The sequence below is a fragment of the Suncus etruscus genome, chromosome 14 (genome assembly GCF_024139225.1).
Source record: "Suncus etruscus isolate mSunEtr1 chromosome 14, mSunEtr1.pri.cur, whole genome shotgun sequence".
Classification (NCBI taxonomy): Eukaryota; Metazoa; Chordata; class Mammalia; order Eulipotyphla; family Soricidae; genus Suncus; species Suncus etruscus.
The window spans coordinates 87,962,752-87,982,707 of NC_064861.1; the positions used below are offsets into that span (position 1 = coordinate 87,962,752).

Here is a 19,956-nt window from a genome sequence, read left to right on the forward strand (position 1 = left end):
CCGGGGCGGGGCCAGCAAGTAGGCGCGTGCCTAAAAGTTCCAAGAATGAAGTTGAGCTTAGGGGGCGTGGCCTGACGTGGGCGTGGCCTGGGCGTGGACAGGCTGCAGCGCGGCGCGGTCCCTTGCCTAGAAGTTCAAAGGCCGGAGCTGAGCTCAGTGGGCGTGGCCTGCGCTGGTGGGCGTGGCTCCCTGGATCCCACCGTCCCGATTCCCACCGTAGGCGGCAACGCCGGAGCGCTCAGGGGGCGTGGCCCATACTGTGGGCGTGTCCGGGGCGTGGCCAGGGTGCGCGCGGCGCGGTCGAGTGCCTAGAAGTGGGCTGGGCCTCGGGGGCGTGGCCTCGGCTGTGGGCGTATCTGGGGCGGGGCCACGTTGCGGCTGAGCTCCAGGGCGTGGTTTGGAGTTTCAGGGGGCGTGGCTCCCTGGATCCCAAGGTACCGAATTCCCCCCAGGAATCTGAATCCGGGGTGGTCGCCGTAGTTCATCGCCTTCGTGCATCTCCCTCCGTTGCACCCACCCTGGACCCTCCAGGCAGCCCCTTCCAGAGAACCCCCTTCTCGAGAGCTCAAGGGGCTCCGAGCGAACCCCACTACCTAGGAGACTGGCTCGGACCCGCGGGTGTAGACGAGCGGTGCACCCCCCTGCAGCTAGCTAGCTTCACCCGGGAATGCAGCAGCAGGAGCCGGGGATCATCCCAGTTGTCCCTTCCTCTGCCTTTCCTACTGAAACCGGGAGTCGGAGCCCTCTTCTGCTCCTGCCGGGAACCAGATCCCCGAGCTCCAGCCTCCGCCTCCCCATGCGGCCTAGTGTGCAGATCCCCCCTCTTTCCCCGCAGCCCCAGCCCCACTCACCGGCTCAGGCTGGGGCGCGATCCACTCCGCGATCGGGCTCTGCGCTTTCTGCCGGCCAGACAGGTGGCTCTGAGGCCCCGCCGCCCCCTCCCCAGCGCCCGGAAGTGGGGGGGACAACAGGTCCGACAGCTCCCCGAGGGAGGAGGGAGAGACCAGCAGGCCCCGCCCACCGCATCCGGCTATCCCAGCCCCATTGCCCCAACCTCGGATGGCCCAGTGTCTGCGACCCCCCACTCCCGGTACCCCACTTTCTGAAGGGTCAGAGCCTGGGCCACCAAGTCTAGGGGGCCCCCTCTCCCTAAAGCCCTAACCCTGGGAGATTGCAGAAGAGGGACCTGGAGATAGGGACCTCTCCCCTCTAATGAACCCTTTACAAGGGCCCTAACCGGTTTGGGGAGCAGGGCCAGGGGAAGGGGTGCCCTGAATTGAGTCAGCGATCCGCCCAGAAACGGGGGGGGGGATGTGGGCTCCCTGCTTTGTCAGCCACAGGGAGGGCAGAGGTGAAAGGTCTCAAGCAGACAGACCCTTTCATCTCTGGAAACTGGAAAATGCCATGTTCCAGGCAGGTGAGAAAAGCAATAACAGCGAACAGGAGGCGTCATGGAATTTAATGTGTCCAGCCTAGGAAAGGGCGGGAGAAACTGAGGCTCAGGGGGGTCTCTGTGCCCCCACTGTGCATGGGGAGCAAAGGCTGATGCTAGGCTCGCTTTTTGAAATATCCAGAGAAATTCACTGCAAGGCAGGAAGTGGCTGGAAGATGCTTCCAATGATAGTGACAGTAATGGGCTGATAGGAAGCCTGACAGGCAGGTGGGGACACCACTCCCCCCACACACACCCCTCAGGACTGGTTATCACAACACCCTGTTATGATGATTTCCACTGTCCAGAGGAAACTGGGGAGTGGAGAGTGGGTGTTCCCATCACATGCCGAGTAGCCCTACCTCATGCCCCAGCTTCTGATCTTGTGAGTAAGAATGTCTCCTCCTCCCCCCACCCCACCCCACTCCCATGTCCTGGCCCCACGCCCGCCCCCTCCCTGGCCCCAGAATTCATCACGCCACACCCCACACTGCAGTGTAGACCTTTCTCAGGTCTACACTATCATTTTCATCCCAGAAAATGGATAGGTTTAGTGCAAATTCAAAAATAATCTTTATTGAAGAAGTTAAAAGGCTGGGGAGAAGGGGAATGAGGAGGGGGGCACCTCTCCCCAGCCCCTCCTTAGTGCAATTCCTAATGGCCAGGAGCAGCTAGGAGAGCCCTCATCAAGAGGGGGGACTCTGGACCCCACAGCGCATATTAGCTGGAACAGCAACATCTGAAAGAAGGAGGGAGAAATTGGGGAATTGAGATAGAACCCCACCCCACCCTGAACTCCACTAGAAACCCAGAAATCCTGAGACTGTTTTGTTTGAAAAAATTTTGGCCTGGAGCCCCTCCTCCTTCAGACCCAGGAGTCTATCCCCAGCCTCCTCCCTCAGACCCAAGTCTATGCCCCCCCACTTTGTCCTCCCTCAGACCCAGGTGTCCATCCCTAGACCCCCCTCCCTCATACTCAGCAACCCAAGACCTCAACCCCTCCTCCCTCAGCAGGACCCAGGAATTTTGGTCCTAAGCTTCTCCCAGACTGGGGCTCTCACCACAGATGCAGGACTCCAAGTACTCAATTGCTCACCTATCTGCTTAGGCTTGGGCAAGTTCAAGTTGTCCATGACCTTGATAAACTCCTCACAGCTGAGGGTGAGCCGAGGGTTCAGAGTCCGCTCCTCCTCCACAGTGGACACTGTTAGCCCTAGGGGTAAAGGGTAAGATGTGGCAACAGGGCCAGTACCTGGGGCACCCAGACTACATTTCCCAGGCGGCCTGACACTAATACTGTCCCAAGTTCCCAGGTTGCACACGGGATGACAAGTGCATCATGGGAAATGTAGTTCCCTGCAGTTCCCTAAAGGAAGTGCCTGGAAACCTCTCATTATAGGATTCCTAGTTTCTATCAGCACAGTCAGCACACTGAAGTATTTGATCTTTTTAGGCCTGAGGCATTTCTGGGAACTGTAGTCTCCACACCCTATGAAGTCATGTGCCCGTTTTCCAAATCCCACACCTCCTCCAGGCAGGCCTACCATGGTAATCGTGAGCAGGGTAAACCAGACAGTCTCCTGGAAGCGTGAAGATCTTTTCATGGACAGAATGGTACAAGGTCTTAGCACAACCTGGTGGGGGTGGAGTGGGGGGAGAAGGTCCAGGGTTAGTGATCAAGAAGCATAAGGGATGCCCCTAATGTCTTCCCTGAGGGAACTAATGGAAAACCCCATGAGCAAGTGAACCCTATAACCTGCCAGCACCCCTTGTGTAGGGATCGGGCAGGGAAGGGTGTGCTGGGCTGGTGGAACATCACACACAAAGTGTTAAGGAACAGGAAGGATTCAGTTGGGCTGTAGGGACATTAGGATGTGACCTTTGGGCCTCTGGGGCTGGCCCACCCTCTGGGAATGCCTGACAAGGGAGCTGGGCAGGATTGGGGGAGGGGGGGCCGAGGACGTGAAGAAAATGAAGCCATGAGAGGGTACTTCGGTCCCACACGAAGCTGAGGCCTAACTTGGGGCAGGAGCAAACCTCAGGGGAATGTTCTTCCACCTCTCATGGGAGCCTAAATCTCTCCATTTCCTGGCAGTGTTGGGAGAGGATACAGGGGAAACTCAGACAGAAAAATACAGACCTAGATGGAGAGATAAAGCAGAGAGGAAGCTCGGAGTGGCCTGGTGCGCAGCTGTCCCCAGCCAGCATGGCTCTGTCTGGCTCTCATCAGGGGGTCTCCCCTCCCCCAACTCCACTGCCAGTGCCCCCACCAAATGCATGCTCTCTGAGCCCTGAGAATCTATCTGTAGGGGTATTGGGGGTCACATCCAGACATGGGGGCTAAGCCTGGAGTGGAACTCCCAGCCTAATGCCTGCAAGGCAGGGGCTGGGGACTCTAACTCTGAACAGCATCCCACATCCCAGCCCTTCTACCCAGAGCTTCTGGAACTAAACTCATCTCCCCTGTGGGAACCCCTGGATCTAATGGCCCCCAGCAGTTAAGCCCCCATGACAAAGCCACAGTAGCAATCAGGCCAATGAATCTAACCATCTCTAAGCAACAAAATCACCAAATCTAACTGCCCCCAAGCAGCTAATCTCCCAACTCTACCTCCACATTCCTCCCTCCTGAGCTCTCCCTCCAACTCCTCCTGCAGCTAAACCCTTAATTGTGGGCCTTTTCCAACAATATATGTTCAAAAGATCTTTGATATTCTTTTTTTCTTTTTTTTGGGGGGGAGGGGGTTTACTCCCTGAGATGCTCAGGGATTATTCCTAGCTCTGCACTCAGGAATCATTCCTGGCATGGCTTCTGAAGGATCATAGAGAATGCTGAGGATGGAATCAGGTCTGGAACCACCAAGACGCGGGGTACACATGATCCCTGAGTCTCACTACCCTCCAACAGATGGCAGCCCCTTTTTACTGCTCCCCAACAGCTGAACCTCAGGCTTGAACTTCCTACCCTCACACTCCAGCTAAGCCAGAAGTCTAATGGCAGGGCCAGAGAGCCTAGGGTAAGGCAGAGACTGCCCCAACAAGGCATCCTCATGGGAATGACCTAGAGCACAGTGCTGGGAGACACTAGTTCTCACTGGGGTCCAAGCACAGCAAGTAGACACTTGCCTTGCAAGCGACCAAACCGAGTTTGATCCTCGACATCTCATATGATCCCCCAAGTATCTCCAGGAGTGATTCCCGAGCTCAAAGCCAGTAGTAATCCCTAAGCACCATTGGGTACCCCTCCCAAAAAAAAAAGAATAGTTCCTAGCACTGTAGGCTGAGCCCAACACACACTCTTCAAGGAAAAAGAAAAGCCTGACATTCATTCATTCTTGCCCTGACACCTGAACCCCAACTCTCTCACTCTCTTCACCAGGGTGGGGGACGACCTTGCTGGAAGTCGGTTCTGCCACACCCTCGGATGAGCAGGGCGTCTCCGGTGAAGGCCATGCTCTGGTCATTCAGCACGAAGGTGACACAGCCTGGGGTGTGGCCAGGACTGGCACGTGTCTCCAAGGTCTGGCAGGGAGGGAAAAGGGGCACAGTCAGCATAAAGTGGGGGAAACTTCTGCTCTCCCCAAGAAGACCCAACCCATGAAGGCCCCTCCCTTCCAGGGCTTCATTTGGGTAAAAATAAGTTCCAGGTCCAACTCAGGCCTCAATCAACGGAGTCAACCCAGGGAAGCCAAGGGCTGAGCATCCAGCATATGGTCCCCTGAGCACCGCCAGGAGTGATTCCTGAGTGCAGAGCCAGGGGTAACCCCTGAGCACTGCCAGGTTGGCCCAAGCTATGAAACAAAAAAAGATCAGCTTCAAATGGAAAGAAATGTGGGCAACAGCAGGAACATAATTTACTTTATGTTATTTGATTTCAGGGCCACAACTGGTGGTATTCAGGAGGTTGGTCCTTTTGGGGATACTCTGCGAACCCCGTGCAGTGCCAGGGACTGAATTGGGGTTGGCTATATACAGGGCAAGTGCCTTAACCCAGGTACTAGCTCTGGATCCCCTGAAATAATATTAAAAGGGAAGGGCATATGGTTCCCAAGCACCTCCAGGAATGAACACCGAGCCAGGAGTAAGCCCTTAGTAGAGGTGAGTGTGGCCCAAAAATAAACCAAGTAACATACACATATACATGGCATACTAGACAGTTATTAAGATTCTGTCTTTAATGACTGGGAAGATAGTGCAGGGGTTCAGACACTTGCCTTGGATGTGGTTAGCCCTCGTTTGACCCTTGGTACCACATGGTTCCCTGAGCACAGAGCTAAGATTAGCCCTCCAAGCCTCCCAGGTGAAAATTTTCCCACTCACACATACAGAAGATGTCATTAAAATGTAATGAGGGAGCCGGAGCAGTGGCACAAGTGGTAAGGCATCTGCCTTGCCTGCGCTGTCCTAGGATGGACTGTGGTTCGATCCCCCAGAATCCCATTTGGTCCTCCAAACCAGGAGCGATTTCTGAGCACATAGCCAGGAGTAACCCCTGAGCATCACAGGGTGTGGCAAAAACAAAAAACAAAAAAATTGTAATGATGATGGACTGGAGGGATACCACAGCAGATAGGGCATTTGTTTTGCATGTGGTTGACCTGGGTTTGATCCCTGGTATCCCATATGCTTCCCCCAAGCCTACGAGGAGTAATTTATGAGCACAGAGTCAGGAATAACCCTGAGCACTGCCAGGTGTGGGCTAAAAAAAAGTAATAATGCATAGGCCAGAGTAATAGAACAGAGGGAAGGGCACCTGCATTGCACAGGGCTGACTCAGGTTCAATCCCCAGCCCTCCCTACCCCCTCTGGTCCCACCAGGAATGATCCCTGAGTGCAGTCAGAGAATCAGGAGTAAGTCCTGAGCAGGGCTAGGTGTGGCAAAGAAATAAATAAATAAAGTGTAATGATGTGGGGAGAGGAAGAGAGAGACAGAGAGACAGAGAGAACAGTATTAGGGCACATGTCCAACCAGTTTGACCTGACACTACCTGGATTCCGAGTATCGCCAGGTATGGCCTGGAGGTCTCTGAGTACACACAGAGACATATTTAAGGACCTGAGAAAAGTTTTCATCTTGTTAATGCAAGAAGCCTGTTACAAGCAACTTACACAGTCACCTTTTTAAAAATTCATTCCCATTGTCTGGGGATGGGCAGAAACAGGACATTTGGCGAAGCTGACACAAAGCACCTCCACGTGCCAACCCCATAACCGAAACATCCTTTCCGTATGTTCATTAACTCTGAATATTTTTTTTCCTTTAGGCTTTTCCTTTATAATCCTCTTTTGTTTCCATAATGAACAAACAACTTTATCATTTTAAAATAATACATCGGGGCCAGAGCGATAGCATAGTGATAAGTAAGGCCTTGCATAGAGCTGACCTAAGACAGACCTGGGTTCGATTCCTGACAACCCATATGGTCCCCTGAGTCTGCCAGGAGCAACTACTGAATGCAGAGCCAGGAGTAACCCCTGAGCGCTGCTGGGTGTGACCCAAAAACCAAAAAAAAAAAAGAGTCATAGTGCAACAGGAAGGGCATTTGCCTTGCACACAGCCAACCCAGGTTCAATTCCTAGCATTCCAGAAAGTCCCCTGAGCACCTCCAGAAGTGATTCCTGAGTGCAGAGCCAGGAGTAAGACCTGAGCACTGAGCACAAACTAATAATAATAATAATAATAATAATAATAATAATAATAATAATAATAACACTTATAGCAAATATAGGAGCTGAGAGTATTTTGTACACAGGAGGCCCGGCTTTGACCTTAGCACTGCACTGTCCCCCAAACAATACTGGCAGTGAACCCCAACAGAGCTGGGAGTAATCCATGAGCACTGCTGGTGTGGCCCAAAACTAAACAAACACCCACTCACACACACACATATATATATATATATCTAACAAGACTACACTCCTGGTTCCCCAGCCCTCATACATACATGAGTGGGTACAGGGGAACAGGAAGGGAGAGATGTGAGAGATGGAATGACCGACCCAACAACCCTTCAATCACTTGTTTTTATTTATTTATTTTTTATGATTTTTGGTGGGGATCACAACTGCCAGTGCTCAGGGGACCACATGTGGTGCCGGATCTGCCATGTACATGTCAAGAGCGCTCCCCAGAGGCCAGAGAGATAGCATGGAGGTAGGGCATTTGCCTTGCATGCAGAAGGATTGTAGTTCAAATCCTGGCATCCCATCTGGTCCACCCAAGCCTGCCAGGAGCAATTTTTTTCTTTTTCTTTTTTTTTGTTTTTTTGTTTTTTTGTTTTTTGGGTCATACCTGGCAGTGCTCAGGGGTTTCTCCTGGCTCTATGCTCAGAAATCGCTCCTGGCAGGCTCCGGGGACCATATGGGATGCCAGAATTTGAACCACCGACCTTCTGAATGCAAGGCAAACGTCTTACCTCCATGCTATCTCTCCGGCCCCCAGGAGTAATCCCTGAGCGCTGCTGGGTGTGACCCAAAAACCAAAAAAAAAAAAAAAAAAAAAAGAATGCTCCCCACTGTACTATCTCTGCGGCCCCAATAACAGGTTCCATTCCTTCACCTCTGACCTCTCTTCATGCTCCTCATACCAATAACCCTAGAACAACCTCCATGCAGACCCAGCTTCCCCCTCCTCAGGGCCCTATTCCTATTCACCTAGTACTTGGTACCTCACCGAGTACCTTCCCAACCCCCCTGGTAATTTGGGTGTCTCTGACACAACCCTGTCATGGAGGCGATCTCCAAGAGGCTCCTGAAGCCTTAGGAGAAAGTTTTAATCTTCCTGGTAAAAAGTTCCAGCACGGAGAGATAGCATAGCGGCGTTTGCCTTGCAAGCAGCCGATCCAGGACCAAAGGTGGTTGGTTCGAATCCCAGTGTCCCATATGGTCCCCCGTGCCTGCCAAGAGCTATTTCTGAGCAGACAGCCAGGAGTAACCCCTGAGCATCGCTGGGTGTGGCCCCCCCCAAAAAAAAAAAGTTCCAGCACATTCCCTTTCTCTCCTTTGTTGGGCTCTGAACACAGGTGTGATGGCTGTCACTGCGGCAGCCACCCTGAAACCATGAAGAGGAAAAAAAAATCACACCCTACAAACACAGGCGAACAACAGTTGTCTTCCAGACTTATTACAAAGAAAACTGAGCCTCAGCACCTGTCAGTCCTTGTCCTTTCAGCCAAATGACTTTAAAACTCAGACATGCGATGGGGGAAAGTGCAGGGGAAAATCACTACTCACATAGTCCTGGGAGTTTGGGGGAACACTATGATTCTCCAGATTTAACTACCTTTCAGAAAGGTGCTGGGAAAATGACCCTTTTTCTTGCATCTTTCCAAACTCCTGGAATTTTCTTTTTCTTTTCGTGGTTTTTGAGTTCCATCCAGGGGTGCTCAGAGGACACTCCTAGTATGGTGCTCGCAAAGATGGTGTTGGTTGGGGAAGGGGTTGTTCCCAATGGGGGAACCCTGCAGTGACAGGGAGGGACTGACTTCAGAAGCCCCCACACAAAGCCTGCATACCAGCCCTCAGAGCCAGCCTGGCTGGCTGGTGTGGATTTTTTTTTTTTCCTGAACAAAAAGCATAATAGGTTGGATCTCTGGAACATCACCAGGAGCAATTCCTGAGCACAGTGCCAGATGTATTTCTGAGAATCACTGGGTAACTCAGAAATCAATCCACCACCACCAACAAAAGGATATCATCTACTTGAGTTTACAAGAAAAGTTTTACAAGTGCCAGTTAAATGGCACTCTGAGGGGCCAGAGTGATAGCACAGCGGGTAGTATTTGCCTTGCACTCCAATCCTGGTTTGATCCCCGGCATCCCATATGACCCCTGAGTCTGCTGGGGTGATTCCTGAGCACAGAGCCAGGAATAACCCCTGAGCACCACTCGGTGTGGCCAAAAAAAAGCCAAAACAAAACAAAAGACACTTAAAAGACTTGGGTTCATTCCTGGTACCACAAAGGAAGAAAAGAAAGAAAAAGGAAGGGTAGGAGGAAATTTATTGTAACCATGCTTCCTAAATCATAATAAAAAATTAGGGCCTGGAGAGATAGCACAGCGGTGTTTGCCTTGCAAGCAGCCAATCCAGGACCAAAGGTGGTTGGTTCGAATCCCGGTGTCCCATATGGTCCCCCGAGCCTGCCAGGAGCTATTTCTGAGCAGACAGCCAGGAGTAACACCTGAGCACCGCTGGGTGTGACCCAAAAACCAAAAAAAAAAAAATTAAAAATTAGGGCCAGAGTGATAGCACAGTGGGTGGGGCATTTGCCTTGCACACAGCCGACCCAAATTTGATCCCAAGCATCCCATCCCATTTGGTCCCCTGAGCACTATCAGAAGTAATTCTTGAGATCAGAGTCAGGAGTAACCTCTGAGCATACATGGGTGTGACTGCAAAAGACAAAACAAATAAAATAAAATTATATACATTATTGGAGAGATAGCATGGAGGAAAAGCCTTTGCCTTGCATGCAGAAGGTCGGTGATTCAAATCCTGGCATCCCATAAAGTCCCCTGAGCCTTCCAGGAGCAATTTCTGAGCATAGAGCCAGGAGTAAGCCCTGAGCGTAGCCGGGTGTGACCCAAAACCAAAACAGAATAAAACAAAAAATCTAAAATATTTGGTGCCAGAGAGATAGCATGGAGGTAAGACATTTGCCTTGCATGCAGAAGGTTGGTGGTTCAAATCCCAGCATCCCATATGGTCCCCCATGCCTGCCAGGAGTGATTTCTGAGCGTAGAGCCAGGAGCAAACCCTTAGCGCTGCTGGGTGTGACCCAAAACCCCTCCCAAAAAAAAAATATATATATACATATTATTATAATTCTAGATTTTAGGCCCTGGTGGTTCTCAGGGATTGCTCCTGGCTCTGTTTCCAGGGACCACTCCTCGTGGGGTTCGGTGAACCATATGGGTTGGGTACCAGGATCAAACCCAGCTGGCCACTTATAAGACCGCTGCACTATCTCTTCATTTCCCCCCCAATTCTATCTATTTTTTGGTTTGGGGTTCACACCTGCCAATGTTCCGAGGTTTCTCCTGAGCACTGCATTCAGGATTTACTCCTAAGGATGCTCAAGGGAGGATGCTCAATATGAGGAGAGGGGGCTAGAACCCAGGCATGCTGCATGCAAGGCAATCACTGCATTATCTCTCTGGCCCCCCAAATCATATTTTTTTTAATGACAAGGATAAAATCAGGCATAAGAAGAATGAGGGCCATAGTTGAAAACAAGCTTCGGAAATCATGTCTGGACAAAAAGTGGATTAGGACAGTGAAATGCCAGATAGAAATCTACATGATCAAAACGATGCTGGTGGGGGGCCAGAGTGGAAGCTCGGACATTAAGGTGCATGTTACTAGCTCCACCCTCACATACACTCCGGGGACCACATAGGGTCCCAAGAGCACTGTGGGTCTGAGTACTGAGCTGTCCCAGAGCTGGCACACACTTAACACACAGCGGCAAGTTCTCAACCCTGGAGCAGTTCCCGCGGTCCACACTGCCCCCTGGTGGCTAAAGTTCTCAGTTTCTTTTTCACCTGTTCATTTCCTGGCGCCAATGCATTTAAGCATTTTAGCTCTTTGTTGGTTTTGATGCCATGTGCAGCAATGCTGGGGTTATTACTGGGGACGAGGACAGACTGAGACTGAGCCCAGATCTGCAGCATACAAATCATGCACTCCACCAGAGCGATAGCACAGACACCAGGGTTCAATCACCAATTTTCCATAGGACCCACCCCTACATATCACCCACCACCCAACCACCCACTCCCACAAGCACCTCTAGAGTAATTCCTGAGTACGGAGCCAAGAGTAATCCCTGAACACCGGCAGGGGTGGCACAGAAACAAGAACCACCACAAAAAATTATTTTGTATAAAGCATGTATTTCTGTTCTTCAAGCTCTCTTGCAGGCTGTTTTTAGTTCTTTTTTTTGGGGGGGGGGGACACACGGTGATGCTCGGGGGTTACTCCTGGCTATGCGCTAGAAATTGCTCCTGGTGGGGTCCAGAGAGATAGCATAGAGGTAAGGCTTTTGCCTTACAATCAGAAGGACAGCAGTTCGAATCCCGGCCTCCTATATGATCCCTAGAGCCTGCCAGAAGCGATTTCTGAACATAGAGCTGGGAGTAACCCCTGAGCATTGCTGGGTGTGACCCGAAAACCAAAAAGAAAGAAAAGAAGGAAGGAGGGAAGGAGGGAGGGAGGGAGGGAGGGATGGAGAGAGAGAGAGAGAAAGAGAGAGAGAAAGAAAGGAAAGAAAGAAAGAAAGAAAGAGAGAGAGAGAGGAAGGAAGGAAGGAAGGAAGGAAGGAAGAAAGAAAGAAAGAAAGAAAGAAAGAAAGAAAGAAAGAAAGAAAGAAAGAAAGAAAGAAAGAAAGAAAGAAAGAAAGAAAGAAAGAAAGAAAGAAAGAAAGAAAGAAAGAAAGGGGGCCGGGCGGTGGCGCTGGAGGTAAGGTGCCTGCCTTGCCTGCGCTAGCCTAGGACAGACCGTGGTTCGATCCCCCGGCGTCCCATATGGTCCCCCAAGAAGCCAGGAGCAACTTCTGAGCGCATAGCCAGGAGTAACCCCTGAGCGTCACAGGGTGTGGCCCAAAAACCAAAAAAAGAAAGAGAGAGAGAGAGAGAGAGAGAGAGAGAGAGAGAGAGAGAGAGAGAGAAAGAAAAGAAAGAAAGAAAGAAAGAAAGAAAGAAAGAAAGAAAGAAAGAAAGAAAGAAAGAAAGAAAGAAAGAAAGAAAGAAAGAAAGAAAGAAAGAAAGAAAGAAAGAAAGGAAAGAAAGAAAGAAAGAAAGAAAGAAAGAAAGAAAGAAAGAAAGAAAGAAAGAAAGAAAGAAAGAAAGAAAGAAAGAAAGAAAGAGAAAGAAAGAAAGAAAGAAAGAAAGAAAGAAAGAAAGAAAGAAAGAAAGAAAGAAAGAAAGAAAGAAAGAAAGAAAGAAAGAAAGAAAGAAAGAAAGAAAGAAAGAAAGAAAGAAAGAAAGAAAGAAAGAAAGAAAGAAAGAAAGAAAGAAAGAAAGAAAGAAAGAAAGAAAGAAAGAAAGAAAGAAAGAAAGAAAGAAAGAAAGAAATACTCCTGGCTCGGGGGACCATATGGGCCACCGGGGGATTGAATCGAGGTTAGTCCTAATATGGTCCCCCGGGGGATTGAATCGAGGTTAGTCCTAGCTAGTGCGTGCAAGGCAAGTGCTCTATCGCCTGTGCCACTGCTCCAGCCCCATGCTTTTAGTTCTTTATACTAAAAAATTCAAAGTGTGGGCCCAGAGAGATAGCACAGCGGCGTTTGCCTTGCAAGCAGCGATCCAGGACCAAAGGTGGTTGGTTCAAATCCTGGTGTCCCATATGGTCCCCTGTGCCTGCCAGGAGCTATTTCTGAGCAGACAGCCAGGAATAACCCCTGAGCACTGCCGATGTGACCCCAAAAAAAAATTCAAAGCGGGAGACTGGAGTGATAGTACTGTAGGTAGATGCTTACTGTCCAATCTAACTATACTAGTCTGAAACCCCGGGGCCACATATGATCCTCGGAGCACAGAGCCTGAAGTAAATCCAGAGCACTGCCAGATGTGGGTCCCAAGCCAAAATAAACCAAGTCAAAGTATACTGATTCCTAAGCCTGTCAAGTGGCCAAGAAAGGTGAACTTTGAGACCCTGGTTGACTCATGGCAGCTCAGGGCATCTAGATATGGACCAGGCAGAATCCAGGCACAAGGAGGGTCCTGAAAGCCCCAAAGTGCCAGCCCTCACACTAGCACAGGTGGGGAGACCTCTATAGGAAAAAAAGGGATAAAATAAAGTATGATTCTAAGCCAAAGCGATAGTAGACGAGAGTGATAATACAGAAGTTAAGGCACTTGCCTGGCATGCAGCAAACCCTAGTTCCATCCCCAGCATCACATGATGTCCCTCCAAGCACCCCTTAAGCACAGAGCCAGAACAGCCCGTCTGACACAGCAGTGTGAAAACCAAATAAATAAATGAAACAAACAGTAACTTCTCCCCCACAAAAAAGCCAGAAAACTTCTGTAATGAAACCACCTGAATTTGGGTGAGCAAAAGGGAATCAGATCTAAAACAGTTTGGGAGTCTCCTCTCCAGTGAAAAAGAGCCTGTGAGGGGCCGGAGAGATAGCACAGTGGTAAGGTGTTTACCTTGCATGTAGCCAATCCAAGACAAACAGTGGTTCAAATCCTGGCATCCCATGAGTCCTTCGAGCCTGCCAGAAGCGATTTCTTTTCTTTTCTTTTCTTTTCTTTTCTTTTCTTTCTTTTTTTTTTTTTTTTTTTGTGGTTTTTGGGTCACACCCGGCAGTGCTCAGGGGTTATTCCTGGCTCCAGGCTCAGAAATTGCTCCTGGCAGGCACAGGGGACCATATGGGACACCGGGATTCGAACCGATGACCTCCTACATGAAAGGCAAACGCCTTACCTCCATGCTATCTCTCCAGCCCCCAGAGGCGATTTCTAAGTGCAGAACCAGAGTAACCCCTGAGCGCTGCCGGGTGTGACCCAAAAACAAAAAATGATCAGACCTAAACACCAAACCAAAAGTCAACGACAACAGAACCAAGATACCCAATCTACAGCAAACTATACACAGAGGGGGGAGCAGACAGACCAGCAGTCCGGGGGTGGGGGTGGGGAGCAAATGAGGGGAATATGGGATGCATGCTGGGAACAGGGGTGGAGGACAATACTGGTGGTAGGAATGGCCCTAAATCACTGTCACTATGTCCCTTAAATATAATGTGACTTGTAATTCACATTGGTCACAATAAAAATTACTTATGAAAAGAATACTTTTTGGGGGGATGGAGAGATAGCATGGGGGTAAGGCTTGCGGAAGGACAGTGGTTTGAATCCCAGCATCCCATATGGTTGCCAAGCCTGTCAGGAATGGTTTCTGAGCACAGAGGCAGGAGTAGCCTGAGTGCTGCCAGTGTGACCCAAAAACCAAAAAAAAAATTTTTTTTTGAAGCCACATCCAGAGGTTCTCAAGGGTTACTCCTGACTCTGCATTCAGAAATCATTCCTGGCAGACTCGGGGGACCATATGGCATGCCAGAGCTTGAACCCAGGTCAGCCACACGCTAGACAAATGCACTACCCACTGTGCTATTTCTCCAGCCCCAGAATATGTGATATTTTAATTTTATTCTCAATATATAATTGTCAAAGTTTAGGTTTTGTTTTGTTTGGGGGGGCACACTAGAGAAATTCAGGGGTTATTTCTGTCTTTACACTCCAGACTCACTTTTGGTGCTGCTCAGGGGACCATATGGGATGCCAGGGATCAAACCCAGGTTGGCTGCATGCAAAGCAATCACTGCCCCCCTCACTGCACTATTGCTCTGGCTCCAAATGTCTCCTTTATAATTCTAAAAAAAAAAAAAAAAAACACGTACATTTTTAAATAATTACAAAGACACCAATGAGAAGGAAACAATTCTAAAGAGTATCAGGTCAAATGGAGCAGCTAGAAAGCCAGTACCCTGAGGCTTGGTTACTCAGTAAAAAGAGAGGGTAGAGAGGAGTCAAATAAGTTATAATATTGTTAGATATTAGTTAAAGAAGTAAAGGAAAGTGGTAAAATAGGTGTAAATAGATTACCAGCCAGTTAACGATTAATCAAATAAGGTTTGTGTCATGGCTATGAGGAGTCATCCATCGGGCAGGGCAAGGAAACTTGGGGAAAATGAACATTCTAGGGCACGGTTACTCAACTCAGGATTTTTTGGTTTTTGGTTTTGGTTTTGGTTTTTGGGCCACATCCGGTGGAACTCCTGGCTCAGCACTCAGAAATTGCTCCTGACAGGCACGGGAGACCATATGGGATGCCAGAATCAAACCCAGGTCCATCCTGGGTCAGCCGCATGCAAGGCAAATGTTCCAGCCCCTGGGGGGGGTCATTATTTTTGTTTTGTTTTGTTTTATATTTGAATCACACCGGCAGTGTTCAGGGTCTGCTCTTGACTCTACACTCAGAGATCACTCCTGACAGTGCTCAGGGAAGCATATGAGATGGCAGGGATCAAACCCTAGTTGGCTGTGATCAAGGTAAGTAAGTGCCCTACCCACTGGACTCTCTCTCCAGCCTGGTTACTCAATGCTGACCATATGTAAAAATGTACCCATGGCTTCATTAATGCAATATTTCTTCGTTAAAAAGAAAAACCACTAATGACAGTCTTGGCAAAGAGAGGGAGGAGCCAACACACAGCTGCTATGTAGGAAAAAAGCTTGGCAGCTAGCCCAGCTGTTCAATGTGAGTTTCACAAGATCCAGCCACTCCATCCCCTAGGTCTATTACTCAAAAGAGAACATACATCTACACAATATCATGTGGGGGGGGGGGACAGTCATCAGAGCAGACTCATTTATAAACAATTCACAGGGGAAAAAAACTCATGAGTGACTCAGGACTGGAGTGATAGTACAGTGGGTAGGGCATTTGCCTTCCACAAGGGTGACCCAGGTTTGATTCCCTGCATCCCATATGGTCCCCAGAGTACCACCAGGAGTAATTCTTAAGAATTACCAGGTGTGGGCCCGGAGGATAGCACAGCGGCATTTGCCTTGCAAGCAGCCTATCCAGGACCAAAGGTGGTTGGTTCGAATCCCGGTGTCCCATATGGTCCCCCGTGCCTGCCAGGAGCTATTTCTGAGCAGACAGCCAGGAGTAATCCCTGAGCACCGCCGGGTGTGGCCCAAAAACAAAAACAAACAAACAAAAAAAGAATTACCATGTGTGGTCCTAAAAAAAAAAAAAAAAACAACTCAAGAGTGAATGGAGAGAGAGAGAGAGGAGAGAGAGAGGAGAGAGAGGGAGAAAGAGGAGAGAGAGAAGAGAGAGAAGGGAGAGAGAGAAGAGAGAGAGAAAGAGAAAGAGAAAATCCATTCCCTGGAGTGTGACTTGGCAATGCAAAAAAAAAACACAAACAAAACCAAGCTACAACCTGGCAACAGGGTGAAAGCCAGGCCTGTCACCTGAACACTGTCAGTGAGATTCTGTCTCTAGGAAAGAAATCACAGGCTGGATGGAATGATAGCATGGGAAGGGGGTGAGGTAGGGGGCACTTGCTACATGTGGTGGACCCCCGATCAAGTCCAGGTGTTCCCTTATGGTCCCCTGAGCACAGAGCCAGCAGAAAACCCTGAGCACTGCTGGGTGCGGCCCAACGTATACAAACAAACAAATAAAAATTGCAGGATAAACTGAGACAGAAATATGCTGAGATATCAATATACTGAGACAGGAAGTAGATGACTGAGAAAAAAGGGGTGAGACTTACTGGGCTGAGTGCACCAGGTGGATGGGTTCTTTTATGAAGCAAGGAAACTATATTTTAAAATTAAACTTCTGGTGGTGCTCAGGGGACCCTATGAGTAATGGGATCGAAGCATGGTCAGCTGCATGGAGACGAGTACCTGAAGCCCTGACCCAGCTCTCTGGTGCTGTGGACAGAGAATGTAGCTCACAGCAGGTTTGCCTGGTACATGTGAGGCTCGGGGTGCAACCCCCTATACTACCATGACAACAAAGCTTGAATTACTCTCAGATCAAAAAAAAAAAAAACCCTCCTGTACTACTAACCCAGTCAGTCTCCATTTATTAAAAACATCACTAGGGGGCCCGAAGAGATAGCACAGTGGCATTTGCCTTGCAAGCAGCCAATCCAGGACCAAAGGTGGTTGGTTCGAATCCCGGTGTCCCATATGGTCCCCTGTGCCTGCCAGGAGCTATATCTGAGCAGAGAGCCAGGAGTAACCCCTGAGCAATGCCGAGTGTGACCCAAAAACCAAAAAAAAAAAAAAAAAAAAAAAAAAAGTTTGAGGACCAGGGCCGGCGAGGTGGCGCTAGAGGTGTCTGCCTTGCAAGCGCTAGCCAAGGAAGGACCTCAGTTCGATCCCTCAGCGTCCCATATGGTCCCCCCAAGCCAGGGGCAATTTCTGAGGGCTTAGCCAGGAGTAACCCCTGAGCATCAAACGGGTGTGGGCCCCCCCCAAAAAAAAAAAGTTTGAGGATCTCTGGATCAGATAAAGCCCTGTAACCACTGAAGGTAACCACTGAACCTGGGCCCCACACAGTCTTCAGGTTTCTACTTCTTGCCCTGATTCAAATTAAATGAACCCGGTTAGCAGACAGAAAAAAACACTCTCCAACCTGGAGATCCCATTCTCAAGCTGAAACATGACATTCTGTGCCCAAAGTCAGCCAGCTTGACACCTTTTTAGTTCTTAAGTTTTTTCCTTTTGTTTTGTTTTGGGGTTACATCTGGCTGTATTCAGGGGTTACTTCTGGCACTGCAGTCAGGAATCAGTCCTGATGGTGCTCAGGGGCCCATATGTGATGCCGAGGATCGAACGTAGATCCGTTGAGCGCAAGGCCTCAAGGCCTCGCCGTGCCTACTGGACCATATCTCCAGCCACTGGAGAATTTATTGATTGATTGATTCATTTATTAATTTTTGCAACACACCTGGTAGCACTCTAGGGTTACTCCTGAGTCTGCACTCAGAAATTACTCCTGGGGGAGAAATTACTCAGGGGGACCATATGCTGGAGATCGATCGGACCAGGGTTGGCCGCTTGCAAGGCAAACACCATCCCCATCTATCTGCTATCTCCAGCCCCTGATTTGTATTTATTTAGTTATTAATTATTTTTAATACAGTCAGAGGTTCCCCTTCCCCTCCCGTCCCCCCAAGATGGGGAAACCCAGCTTCTGTGGTCAAGAAGCAGCAGCAACATTCTGACCACTTTGGGGGTAGTGAAGCAACAGCCAGACTGGGGTTCAAAAAGTTAAGTGGGTGCTTGGGGGGGGGCCTACACTCCAAGCATCCCCCACTTCCACCCCACCCCCATTCCCTCAGTGCAGATACCTGCAGCAAGGTACCTTATTCCTCCTTCCAATAAAGAATCTCTGCCCCACCCTGGGAATTCCTGGAAGTTCAGCCACAAAGCCACAGGAAATGGGCAACTGCTGTTGACTTATGGGGCCCGGCCAAGTGCCTGGGACTGGGACTCCACCCGGTTGGGTTGAATCGAGAGCCTCGCCCTGGGACTCCGGAGCACCCCAGGGCCCCCTCTCCGACTCACGAAGCGCCCGAAGCGGATGGCATCCCCGTCCTCGAGGTGCACGTCGGCCTGGGCCCCGCTGAGACGGGAGATAACGGATTTGCACCCGGGCAGCAGAGAGCGCAGCAGCCCCGAACCCGTGACGTGGTCGGCATGGCAGTGGGTGTTGACTGCGGGAGAGAAGCGGGGCGATGCTGGGAGGGCTCAGAAGCCGGGATGCGGGGCACCCCCCACGCAGGCACCACCACCCCCCCCCCCCCCGCCAATACTCACCTGCAAACAGCAGCCGCAGCCCCAGCTCCTGGATGAGTTTCACATCCCGGGCTGCCGTGTCCAGAACCGGGTCGATGAGCACCGCTTCCCGGGTCTCGCGGTCCCCCAGCAGGTAGGTGTAAGTGCAGCTCTTGGGCTCGAACAGCTGGAGAGGTTGGGGGGGGGAGATAGGGTAGCAGGTGAGACCCCCCCAAAAGTCAGGATCTGACTTAGTGGGGAACCCAAGAGGGGAAACTGAGTCCCAGCAGGTAGGAGTAGGTGCAGCTCTTGGGCTCGAACAGCTGGAGAGGGGAGGAAAAAGGGGAGCAGGTGAGACCCCCCCCAAAAAAAGTCAAGATGTCACTTAGTGGGGGACCCCAGAGGTCCCCCTCTCCCCTGCCAGGGGAAACAGTCCCAGCATCTTCCTCCAGCAGGATCCAGGGAGTGGGGTCCTAGCTTCCCCATGACCCCCCCAAGAAATCGGGGTCCCTAGCACCCTCTCTGCAAAGGAATCCAGATCCAGGTCCCCGGTCCGTTTCCGAGGACCCAAGAGTCCGCAGGGCCCAGTCCCTCTGCGGAAGACTCGCAAGTCAATGCTCCCTTAAAGGACCACCCCTGGGGATCCGCTCCCCGCCGCCGCGCAGACCCCGGCCACCCCGATCCCCGGGCCCCTCGCACCTGCCGGAGGAGCAGAGGGGCTCCAGAGCCGCTGCGCTGGCTGAGCTGGCGCCCCGCGACCTTGAGCGCGGTCCCCGCCATCGCGCGCGCGGCCCGGGGACAGCCGAGGTGGAGCCGCCGCTGCCGACAGCCGGGTGCGCCCGCGCCGACTCGGAGGGGCGTGGCTAGTGGCTAGTGGGCGTGGCGAGGTCGGGGCTCCTCTTAAAGGGACCTAGTCGGGTGGGCGGAACGAGGGCGTGGCCTCCCTTAAAGGGACCGTCATCACAGGGTGAGCGTGGTGGGGGCGTGGCCTCCCTTAAAGGGACAGTCGGTCGCAAGGGGAAGGGTGGAGGGTCTGGACAGGGGGAAAGTGTCAAAAGACCTAAGAAGTACAGGGATAGCACAGTGGGGGGGGCCGTTTGCCTCGCAAACCCGCGGCCGACCCGGGTTTGATCCCTGGCATTCCTGAGCCTGCCCAGAGTAACATCTGGACAGTCAGGAGTAACTCCTCCCGGAATGGTGCCAGATGTGGCCCA

The 19,956-nt window shown here is 50.9% G+C and overlaps 1 protein-coding gene across 1 annotated transcript; it reads right to left on the reverse strand.

Moving 5' to 3' along the window:
• Positions 1-1,996: 1,996 nt before the first annotated feature.
• Positions 1,997-19,588, reverse strand: ETHE1 (ETHE1 persulfide dioxygenase). Its single transcript, XM_049787303.1, has 7 exons — positions 19,442-19,588; positions 18,785-18,929; positions 18,533-18,681; positions 4,825-4,954; positions 2,977-3,066; positions 2,529-2,645; positions 1,997-2,171 (listed from the first exon to the last, which is right to left on the reverse strand). Exons 1-7 carry the CDS (start codon positions 19,520-19,522, stop codon positions 2,119-2,121), a joined length of 765 nt encoding a protein of 254 aa, XP_049643260.1. The 5' UTR covers positions 19,523-19,588; the 3' UTR covers positions 1,997-2,118.
• Positions 19,589-19,956: the final 368 nt, after the last annotated feature.

Excerpts from the sequence above, each read along its gene's own strand:
- ETHE1 (XM_049787303.1), bottom strand. The coding sequence starts at position 19,522 with ATGGCGGGGACCGCGCTCAAGGTCGCGGGGCGCCAGCTCAGCCAGCGC. Across the intron at positions 2,646-2,976 it reads CCCTGCTCACGATTACCATG|GGCTAACAGTGTCCACTGTG; the intron begins GTAGGCCTGCCT and ends CTTTACCCCTAG. Across the intron at positions 2,172-2,528 it reads GCCCAAGCCTAAGCAGATAG|ATGTTGCTGTTCCAGCTAAT; the intron begins GTGAGCAATTGA and ends TCCTTCTTTCAG.